This window comes from Lepidochelys kempii, chromosome 6, assembly GCF_965140285.1.
Source record: "Lepidochelys kempii isolate rLepKem1 chromosome 6, rLepKem1.hap1, whole genome shotgun sequence".
In the NCBI taxonomy this organism is placed as follows: domain Eukaryota; kingdom Metazoa; phylum Chordata; order Testudines; family Cheloniidae; genus Lepidochelys; species Lepidochelys kempii.
Window position 1 is genome coordinate 4457154 of NC_136385.1, and position 12070 is coordinate 4469223.

Here is a 12070-nt window from a genome sequence, read left to right on the forward strand (position 1 = left end):
CAGCTATTGAATTCCAGACCTCCAGCACCGAATGCCTCAGCCCCAACTCCGACCCCTCCAGCTAAAGGAGGAACCTCCTTGGTTGGAAAAAAATAGGCAATTACCTAGTCACTGAAGCCAGGGCTTCCCATGATAACTCTAGGTTTTCATACAGGCTCAAGTAAATACCAAAAAGATTAACTAGCACAGTAGGCAACTTTAACCCAAATTGACATGCTAAGCCACAGAGCTCCCCTTGCCCAAAGAGGGTGGAAAGATTGACACTCCTTTACTCTCACCCCTTCTTTAGCTAAGGAATAATCTCTTCAGACTGATTCTCCAACAGCAGAGTCACAGGTCTCTGTTTTCTGTTCCGATGAGTGAACAGGAGTATTTGTGTGGGGGACATGATTAACCTGCGTGTCATTGTATATGCACAGCATGTGCATTTTATCGAACATCTGGAATGACCCTCTGTGAACACCTGGCTCTATGGACAAAGCCCTTCCCTGAGCGGGTACTGATGTCCATTAAGAAACTGTTCTCCATTTATCTTCACTTACCTCATTACAGAGAAGGGACAGGTTTTTCTCACCATCCACCTAACCCCATCTCTGTAGCTGCCAGATCTCTGTTCAGAGGAGATGGAAGAGGGAAATCACTCGGATGTGACTGAGTTCATTCTCTCAGGATTGACAGATCGTCCGGAGCTGCAGGTCCCCCTCTTTGTGGTATTCCTACTGATTTATGGTGTCACCCTGCTGGGGAATGGGGGGATGATCTTGTTAATCATGATTGATCCCCGACTCCACACCCCCATGTACATTTTCTTCAGGAATTTGTCCTTCTGTGACCTCTGCCTTTCCTTGATAATTTCCCCTAAGATGCTGTTGAATTTCTTAGCTGAGAGTAAAAACATTTCTTACACTGCCTGTGCTGTGCAACTGTATCTCTCTATCGTTTTTGCAGATGCTGAGTGCCTCTCGCTGGCTGTGATGGCGTATGACCGTTATGTGGCCATCTGTAACCCGCTGCTCTACGCGGTCACCATGTCCAGGCAGCTTTGTAATCAGCTGGTGGCTGGGGTGTATGCTCTGGGGGTGGTGAATTCAATGATACACACGTGTTGTACATTTCGGCTGTCATTCTGCAGCTCCAACATCATCAATCATTTCTTCTGTGACATCCCACCATTGTTGGTGCTCTCCTGTTCTGATACCCACATCAATAAGATTTTGGTCTTTGCTGTTACATGCTGCATTCAACTGATCAGCTTTCTGACTGTCCTCCTCTCCTTTATCTATATCATCTCCACCATCCTGAAGATCCACTCCGCTGAGGGTCGACACAAAGCTTTCTCCACCTGCACTTTCCACTTGACCTCTGTGGCCCTGTATTTTGGCACCCTCCTCTTCATATATTTACGTCCCACCTCCAGCTATTCAATGGACACAGACAAAGTTGCCTCAGTGTTTTACATGCTGGTGATCCCCATGTTGAACCCCCTCATCTACAGCCTGAGAAACACGGAGGTGAAGGACGCCCTGAGGAGAGCAATGAACAAACTCCTCACCAAATCTTGAATCTGTTTAACTGTGTACTGGTTTAGTGATGGGGAGTGGAAACAGGTGAATTCAATTCACAGACAATTGTAATATAATTTTGCAGAACCCGTGGTAGTATTGTTCATTATGATATTGTTATTATTCTTAATTTGTTTATATTCCAACAAGGTCCGCAGACCACAGCTGAAATCAGTGAACAGAACACAGGGAGACTCACAGGGCCAGAAAGAGAGAATGATTTTATAAGCTGGTGCTAGGGGCATCCACCTAGAGTGTGAGATGCTCAATTTCAAGTCTCTTTTCCAAGGGTTATTTAATTAGTTATCCACAGCTGAACAACTTTGAAAGGTGAGAGCAGCCCAGACTGGAATAGCACCAAGAGCTCAGGGGCTGGGATGCTTTCTGGAAATGAAGGAAATCCAAGTCCAGAGTGTGACAGATTTGGTCACAGAGACCCTCATTGGGACTGTCACCTCATGTGCTGAAATTACCTATGAGCCCATTTTCCCTTACAGCCTGGTCCCCCAGAACCCTGAGTTTTTGAGCCAGGCATGCTAGCCTGCTGCAACACAGACTGAGGGTGTGGGCCACACCCCCAAAACTTCAGATCTAGACTGAAACCAGTTCAGCAGGATACCTGGCTCCAGCACACAGACACCCAGCTCCCAATGGGATCTAAACCCCAAACGAATCCATTTTACTCTGTATAAAGGTTATACAGGGTAAAATGACAAATGTTTGCCCTCTATATCACTGTAAGAGAGATATGTACAGCTGTTTGCCCCCCCAGGTAACAAATACTTGCACTGAGTTTATAAATAAACAAAAGTGATTTATTAAGTATAAACGGTAGATTTAAGAGGTTTTAAGAAATAACAGAGAGAACAAAATAAGGCACAAAGCAAAATAAAACAAAACATGCAAGGATAAGCTTAATACACTCAAAAAACAGTTACAAATGTTAACTTCTTATCCCAGTTGTTACTTGAGGTAAAATCATTCTCAGGTCAGATGCCTTTTCTGACTTGGGTCCAGCCTGTTCTCACCCATTCCTGTGGTTACAGTCCTTTTGTTTCTAGGTGCTTGCAGGTATCTCCGTGGGGTGGGGAAGCCAGCTGAAGATACTCATTGTTTGCCTTCCACAGTTGAATAGAACTTCCCTAAGGCAGGAATCCTTTTTTGGAATCCCACCCCACTCTGGAAAAGTACAAGCTTCAAGATGGATTTCAGTATCAGGTGACATGGTCACATGTCACTGTAAGACCCCAGTCTCCATTCTTCTTGGGTTGGCCCACAGGTACACAGGAAGGCTTGCAGGTAAACAGAGCCATTCACAGTTCATTGATTCTGAAGCACCCTTAATGGCCTCCACTTAAAATGTCTACTTCAGTAATACAAATGTATACCTTATTCTCCTAATTCCAGATATAAAAATAATCCATGTGAACAAACAGGATGAACACACTTAATAGATTATAACCTTTATAATGATATATTACATGGGACACTTAGCATAAAGCATATATCAGTTACGTCACATTCATGAGCATATTTTCATAAAGCATATAGAGTGCAATGTCACACAAAGCTTGCCCAGCACTGGACAGAAGGGGAAAAGGAACCTGAATCTCCCACCTCAAAGGTGACCACCCCAACTATTGGGCTAAAAATTACATTGGGAAGGACCACCACCGCTTCCTACGGTGGCTGCGTTGCGACCAATACCTAAATCCTACCCCCGCTCACACACATTGTTTTGGGACAAAGCTATTAGGAGTATTTGTAACACATTTGTGAATAGTTTCAGGTCAATCCAAAAGGTATTGTTTTTGACAATAAATGATTAGTCCAGAAGAAATTCACCCATCTATAGACACCTTTGTGTCCCAGTGCTGGGAAATTACTTAAAGAGACATTTGGAGAGGTGACCAACAAATAAAGTGGAATATGTTTAACTCAGTTTTGTATCATATTAAAAAGACCTCATGGGAGAGACAGTGATTCAGGCCAACTGATGCTCTGGCTCTTTGTTTTCCATTTCCACAGGGAAAGATACAACAACAACATTAATTGCCTTTGCTGTGCATACCTGTTGTCCTGGGAGCAAAGATGCTCCAGGGAGTAAATATCAAAGTCATCAAAGCCAAATTTAACCTCTGCCATGCAAGGAAGCAGTTCCAGAAGTATGAAGGATAATGTTGCTGTGGCTAGCAAACAGGGAAAGATTTGACTGTATGTCTGATTTTAGGGTTCTGAGCATGTACTCAACTCATTTTAAGCGAAGGGAGGAAAAACAAAGAGGTACAAGGAAGTGATAGGCAAACAAGTCAGTTTCAGAGCATTGCAGCCTTTAATTGAAATGACAGTGAGCCATCCATGGGAGGGGAAGGAAGGAATTATCCTTAGAGGAGAAATATTCAATGTTTCTGAACATATTTACTTAACAGAAGAAGGAAAGAGCTTTACCAAGGGAGGAAGAAGAGTAACTGGAAGAGGAGAGAAAAATAGCTTTGATAGGACAGGGTAAACTCGCCCATCGATTCAGAGAATGTCTATACTAAAGCCATTACTTGGCTTACATATGGTGTGCAGGAGAGCCAGAGTGTAGATGCTTTCCACACTGATGGAAGGGTTTTTCCTTCAATGTAGTTAATCCATGTCTCCGAGAGGCAGTAACTCGGTTAATGAAAGAATTACGCTGTTCATGGGAGGGAAAGGAAGGAATTATTCTGAGAAGAGAAATTTTAACTTTTCTGAACATATTTACCGATCGAAAGAAGGAAAGAGCTTTATCAAGGGAGGGAGAAGAGTGACAGGAAAAGGATAGAAAAATAGCTTTAATAGGAAGGGGGAAATATCCCACACTGAGTCAGGGAATGTCTATACTAAGGCCTTTACATTGACACAGCTATGATGTGCAGCAGTGCCGTAGTGTAGATGCATCCCACATTGATGGAAGGGTTTTTTCCATCGATGTAGTTAATCCACTTCTCCGAGAGGCAGGAGTGTTCGATTGGCATGAAAGCATGAGGCTACCACAGGGATGGGCCCATGCACTGATGCATGGCTGCAGATGCACAAGGACACTGTGGTCATCACCTCCCACCAAGGGGATCCCTGGTTGGCCCAGTGATGACTCTTCCCTTCTTCACTATGGTAGCGGAAATTACCCCGCACAGGTGTGTGGGCTTGGATGGTATTATCAGTGCTCCAGGGCATGTTAGTACCCCCTTCTTTCTGTTCAGAAACTCTGAAGTTTGTCACTCCAGATCTGTGCCCAGGAAACACTGTGCCCCTTCTTCATCTGGAAGTCATGCTCATGACTCCTCCTCCTGGCTTCTCTGCCTCCTGTGACCCGGAAGTACCTGGGTCAGTCGTCAGTAAAAATGCCAAGGTCAGGGCAGGCTGCAAAAAGGAGGATACTCCCCAAACTGGTGATTAACACAGAAAATCTCTGCAGCATCTCTACAGATGCTGCTCCAAAGTATCTCTCAACATGTCAGCTCCCTCCCGATTCTTCTGTTTATTTTATTTGTTTCCTATAATTTATAGTCTGTGAAACAGAGTGTGACATTGCACTCCATCTCTCTTCTGGGGGAAGGGGTTTCCACCCACAAGAGTATGTAAGCTTTCGTGGAGCAGGATCTGTGCACAGCTGATTGCTTTGAGACATTGGTAGTGATTTTAAGTGAGTTTTGAGTGTGGTGGGTGAAGAACAGACAAAGTGGTTACTGGTTTGTTATTTTTTGTTTGCTTCTTTCAGGTAAGGGAAATAGGGATGGAAAAATAAGAAAAATAAGTAAGATTGAAGACCAGAAGAAGCTAGAACTGCTGAAGTTGCAGACTGACCAGAAAGGCTGAACACTGGGCACTGGGAAAGTCTCTGTTAACTAAAGGTATGTCTAAAGTATGAAATTATTTCAAAATTATTCTATTCGAATTTTCTGAAGCTATTTTATACATTCGGTCTTCTGTGTCCCCGCCAAAGAGCGTGAATTCAGTGGATTGAGTCCACAGTACCCAGGCTAGCATAGAATGTCGGAGCGGTGTACTGTGGGTAGCTATCCCACAGTTCCCACAGTCCCCGCCGCCCACTGGAATACTGGGTTAAGCTCCCAGGTCATGATGGGGCAAAAACATTCTCGCGGGTGTTTCTGGGTGTGTGCTGTCTGAAAGCTATGGCAGACAATTGTTTCACGCCTTCTTGGCATGCAGACGCCATTCTACTTTCAGCAGGCAGTGCACCGCTGCTCTCTTGCTACTATGAATCCATCTCTCATTTTCCTATGTAATCTTTACTATCTACTCTTTCTCTTCCTCATCAAACGCTTCTGCTGCCAACTCTTCTCTACCATCGTGAACCAAGCAACACAGCTTCCACTGCCAACTCTGCTCTCCCGCTATTGCCACGCTTCCGAGCTTCTCCATGTGGTCTGTCCTGGGCTCCCACATCCGTGAAAGCTACAGAAGACAACCATTTTCCGCCGTTCTTCGGCTACCGTGAACTGAACAGCACAGCTTCTGCTGCCATTCTGCTCTACTACGTTTCACGCCCTTTTTTCAGGATTATCCATGCAGGCGCCATAGCCATGGAGCCCGATCAGATCTCCGCTGCAGTTTTGACCATTGTAAATACCTCGCGCATTATCCAGCGGTATGTGCAGTACCTGCAAAACCGCGTGAGGAAGCAATGACAGCGTGATTACTATATTGATGAGGACGAGAACATGGACACAGACGGCACGGCATGTGGTGATTGGGAGATTGTGGTAGTTTTGGGCCAGGTTCATGCTGTGGAACATTGATTCTGGGCCCGGGAAACAACTACAGACTGTGGGAACACAAGGTGTTGCAGGTATGGGATGATTCCCAGTGGCTGAGAATATTTCATATGCGTAGGGCCACTTTCATGGAACTTTGTGACTTGCTGTCCCCTGTCCTGAGTGCAAAGACACCAAAATGAGAGCAGCCCTCACAGTTGAGAAGTGAGTGGCCATAGCCTTGTGGAAGCTTGCAATGCCTGATTGCTACAGGTCAGTCGGGAATGAGTTTGGAGTGGGGAAATCCACTGTGGGGCCTGCTGTGCTGCAAGTAGCCAACACAATCATTGACCAGCTGCTATCAAGGGTAGTGACTTTGGGAAATGTGCAGACCATTGTGGATGGCTTTAATGTGCTGGGGTTTCCTAACTGCGGTGGGGTGATAGATGGACCTCATATCCCTATCTTGGCCCCGGAACACTGGGGCGGCCAGTACATAAACCTAAAGGGGTTCTATTCCATGGTGCTGCAAGCATCAATGACATCAACGTGGGATGACCGGGAAAGGTGCACGACACTTGCATCTTCAGGAACTCTGGTCTGTTTGAACAGCTGCAGGAAGTAACTTACTTCCCATACCAAAAAATTACTGTTGGGGATGTTGAAATGCCCATAGTTATCCTCGGGGACCCAGCCTACCCCTTAATGCCATGGCTCATGAAGCTGTACACAGGCAGCCTGGACAGTAGTCAGGAGCTGTTCAACTACAGACTGAGCAAGTGCAGAATGGTGGCAGAATGTGCGTTTTGACATTTGAAAGCATGCTGGTGCAGTTTACTGACTCGGTTAGATATCAGCACCCCCAATATTCCAATTGTAATTGCTGCTTGTGGTGTGCTCCACAATATCTATGAGAGTAAGTGGGAGACATTTATGGCAGGGTGGGAGGTTGAGGCAACTTGCCTGGTGGCCAGTTTTGCACAGCCAGACACCAGGGCGATTAGAAGAGCTCAGCAGGGTATGCTGCACATCAGAGAAGCTTTGAAAGCCAGTTTCATGTCTGGCCAGGGTACGGTGTGAGAGTTGTGTCTGTTTCTCTTAAAGTTACCCACCCCCTCTATATATATGAAAGGAAATATAGTCACAATTGTTTAAAAACCTTTCTTCATTATTTGTTGAACAAAACATTGAGAGAAATCAGAAGCTAGATGGGGGAGGGAGGTATTGGGTTAGGGGGGTGGAGGAGGAGGGAAGGACAAGTACAGAAACCAAATCAGCATTTAGGATATGCCATTTTTCTGCTGCTTGTGCAATCCTCTGGGGTTGACTGTGTGGGTCCCTGTAGCCTCCCCCTCCCCTCGTGTTCTTGGGCATCTGGGTGTGGAGGCTATGGAACTTGCGGAGGAGGGAGGGCTGTTATTCAGGGGCTGCAGCAGCAGTCTGTGGTCTTGCTGCCTTTCCCGCATTAGATCCACCATACAGCGGAGCATGTCAGTTTCCTCCCACATGAGCTTGACCACAGCATCCTGCCTGCGCTGTAACTTAGATGACTGTATTCCACTTCATGTGCTGGTCACTTCTCCAAGAGTCTCTTAAAGGAAATTCCCAGCGTTGGGACATGAAAGTATCTAGAAATGGGTGATTTTTTTCTGAACTAATCATAGAATCATAGACTTTCAGGTCAGAAAGGACCATTATCAATGTCTAGTCTCACCTCCTGTACAACACAGGCCAAAGAATCTCACCCACCCGCTCCTGTAACAAACCTCTAACTTCTGTCTGAGCTATTGAAATCCTCAAATCACGGTTGAAAGTCTTCGAGGTGAAGAGAATCCTCCAGCAAGTGACCCAGGCCCCATGCTGCAGAGGAAGGTGAAAACCCCCCAGGGCCTCTGACAATCTGTCCTGGAGGAAAATTCCTTCCCGACCCCAAATATGGTGATCAGGTAAACCCTGAGCAAGTGGGCAAGACTCATCAGCCAGGCACCCAGGAAAGAATTCTTTGTACTAACTCAGATCCCACCCAATCTAACATCCCATCACAGGCCATTGGGCATATTTACCACTAAGAGTTGAAGATCAATTAATTGCCAAAATTAGGCTAGCCTATCATATCATCCCTTCCATAAACTTATCAAGCTTAGTCTTAAAGCCAGATATGTCTTTTGCACCCACTGCTTCCCCTCGAAGGATATTCCAGAACTTCACTCCTCTGATGGTTAGAAACGTCCGTCTAATTTCAAGTCTAAACTTCCTGATGCTAGTTTTTATCTCTTTGATCTTGTGTCCACATTGGTAGTGAGCTTAAAGAGTTCTTCTCCCTCTGTGGTATTTATCCCTCTGATATATTTACAGAGAGCAATCAAATCTCCCCTCAGCCTTCTTTTGGTTTGGCTAAACAAGCCAAGCTCCTTGAGTCTTCTTTCATAAGACATGTTTTCCATTCCTCGGATCATCCTAGTAGCATTTCTCTGTACCTGTTCCAGTTTGAATTCATCTTTCTTAAACATGGGAGACCAGAACTGCACACAATACTCCAGAGGAGGTCTCACCAGTACCTTGTATAACGGCACTAACACCTCCGTATCTCTACTGGAAATACCTCGCCTGATGCATCCCAAGACCGCATTAGCTTTTTTCACAGCCATATCACCTTGTGGGCTCATAGTCATTCTGCGTTGAACCAATGCTACGAGGTCCTTCTCCTTTTCTGTTTCTTCCAAGTGATTTGTCCCCAGTTTATAACAAAAATTCTTGTTATTAATCCCTAAATGCATGACCTTGCACTTTTCACTATTAGATTTATGAATAATTTATTGTGAAAAACAATGCTGTTGGGGTTGACCTGAAACTATTCACAAATGTGTTAGAAAGTCTCCTAATAGCCTTGTCCCAAAACAATGTTTGTGGGGGAGGAGGATTTAGGTGCTGGTCGCAAAGCAGCCACTGGTAGGAGGTGGTGATGCTCCCTCTCTTTGTAATTTTTAGCTCAATAGTTAGGCTGTTCACCTATGAGGTGGGAGATCCAGGTTCAATTCCCCCTTCTGTCCAGTGCTGGGCAAAAATATACACTTGGTTTTCCTGTATTTCCAGAAAGCATCCCAGCCCCTGAGTGATGTACTATTCCAGTCTGGGTTGCTCTCAATCTCTCCTTTCAAAGTTGTTCTAAGGTGGAAAACTAATTAAAAAAAACATTGGAACAGAGACATGAAGTTGAGCACGTCGGTGCCCCAAACTACTTGTCTGTAGAGTCATTCTCTCTTTCTGGCCCTGTGATTCTTCCTGTGTTTTATCCACAATGCAACAGTTTCAACAGGAGAGACAGAGGCCATATCTACACAACTGGCTCAATCGGGACTACTGCAATAGATGAAATGGTGTTGATTGAGCAGGTCTGGGGAAGACATGCTAAGTCAATAGGAGAGCGCTCACCTGTTGAAGTGTGTACTCCACACCCCCCCCCCCAATACTATGTTCCATCATGGATCTTCCTCAGGGATGATCTACACTAACATTGTCAGATGATCTGTGTTACACTACTTCAGTTACACAACTCTCCGGTTGACATAGCAAGGTGTGGACACCGCTGTAAGTCAGACTAAATTAGTCAACTTGAAGCAGCATAACTTAGATCAATTTACACACGTAGCATAGACCAGTCCTGAGAACGATGCAGAACAGATCATAGCCCAGTCACCAGGATCCTGTCCAGAAATGTGGGAGACCCACTTTCAAATTGTTTCTCCCCATCAGACAGAGGGGGGATGGACCGGGATCTCCCACTTCCCACAGGAGTGATCTAATCACTCATTTAAAGTCTACAGGGGAAGCAGCACCTTTACCGTCTCTTCCATTCCCATTCATTTTGTCAGTGTGGCCCTACATTGTCTTTGTATTTACATCAAAAAGTATCCAGGAAGGAAAGGAAATGTTCCATTTCTGGTCATGCTAAATAGTTCCTTCCACCCCACAGGACATTTCCATCAATGTTTTCAATTTGCCAAACATTTGAGGAATTTTCAGATTTGGTTCAGGTTGAAGTGAATTTGTTTTTCAATTTTTTGTAACCACCCATGAACTCAAAAATCAACTATTGGCCCAGCTCTAGCCATTTCTCACTCTCCGTAACCCGAGCTGTACAGTTCCAGGAATCCCTATTCTTCAGAGTCCATAGGACTTACGTGCAGAACTAAGAGTAAGACATCATAGCTAACCTGCTGATGTGGTATAAACAACTAGTCTCTGATATGACTTTTTCTTTCTCTTTAATTTATGTGCTAGAGAAAACTCACCCTTTTCATATAATTTTATATTCAGTTCAGTGCAGATTCTCACAGTGGACACACAAACCACATGTTCTCTTTTGGATATGTTACCCTTGTTCTTACTTGCTTTGTTGCTCCCTTAACTTAAAATAAAGGCCATTTTGATGGAACTCACCTTTCTCCTCCACAAGAATGGACACAATCCTGGCAAAAATCTACACAAGAACCCCACAGAGGACATAAAGGGCTGCAGAATATCAGGAGGGTGAAAGATGCAAAACTCCCTTTGGTTCAGCCATGGAAACCACACACTTCATACTTGCAACTGCATATCAGAACCAAACCCACTACAAAGCAGAAAACTATCCCGGATCCTTTCAGGGGACAAGACAAGATGCCATTTTTATTATAACACAATTTGATTTCTGACCAATAAATAATATCTAATACCTATGTATATATATTTACACACACACACATCAAATGTTCTGCAGCTGCTAGTTAGTTACCAGTCCTGAATGTAACTTGATTTCGTGGCCTGGGTTTGTAGCTTGTGATGGCTAACTGGCCAGGAAAGCCAGGCACAAGGAAGAACTGGGGCTCTGTTGGGCATGCACCAATGCCCTTCCATGTTGGCAGCAGAATGTTACCCTCCAAAGTGATCCATCTCACCCATCCTTTTTGTAGGCTTTAGTTTGAATCCAGAATCTATAGGTCTTGTTCTGTCACGCTGCCTCTGGGTTCGGTTTGATTGATCACCCGTCAGTTGCAGACATGACTTTCAGCCTAGGAACTGGATTTGATGTTTCTTCAATTTTACTTTTGTTCTTTTCTTTTGAGGGTGGACTCTTCTTGCTTTGTCAGGGCTGTTGTCTGCATCTTCAGCCATTGGCGTTTACACTTTATTTCATCAGGACAGTCTGGGGCTGGAGGTTGATTCCATCATCCATACATATATCCATCATTCACACATCTAAACTACACTAATAAGATTACAGCAGGGTTTTGCAAAAATGAAGGTTGCAGCAAACTTTTACAAAAGAGAGTGAGCATTTTAAAATGGAGTTTGGGACAAGTTAAAATGGAGTTTGTGTTACAATATGGACAAGTGTAAGGAATGGCAAACAGTTAGAAGACGTTACAATGTTGAAACAGTGTAAGTTTCAGTGATATAAGCAGCAATTGGATTGAAAGTGAAACTCAATTAGCCAGTTATTGGGGTATCTGGTTTTATGAATGAATGTAGTTGCATTCATAAAACTTTATTTTTGAAGTTATATTAATAAAATGAACAATTAAAAACAATTTCATTGATCAGTTCTACAGAAGCCCGTCACAAATATTCACACATCTGCAACAGATGCCTCCTGGAATTTTGATGGGGTAATAGCCTAACAAAGCCCTGATTTTAGTTGGGGCCTAGAGGCCTTGTTGGAATACAAACAAATTAATAATAATAACAATATAATAATGAACAATACGCCCACAGGTTCTGCGAAAT

The 12070-nt window shown here is 44.2% G+C and overlaps 1 protein-coding gene across 1 annotated transcript; it reads left to right on the plus strand.

Annotated features, from left to right (window-relative positions):
- Window positions 1-623: 623 nt before the first annotated feature.
- On the plus strand, window positions 624-1562 carry LOC140913751 (olfactory receptor 5AR1-like). Its single transcript, XM_073350550.1, has one exon. The coding sequence runs from the start codon at window positions 624-626 to the stop codon at window positions 1560-1562; it is 939 nt and encodes a 312-aa protein (XP_073206651.1).
- The last annotated feature ends 10508 nt before the right edge of the window (window positions 1563-12070 follow it).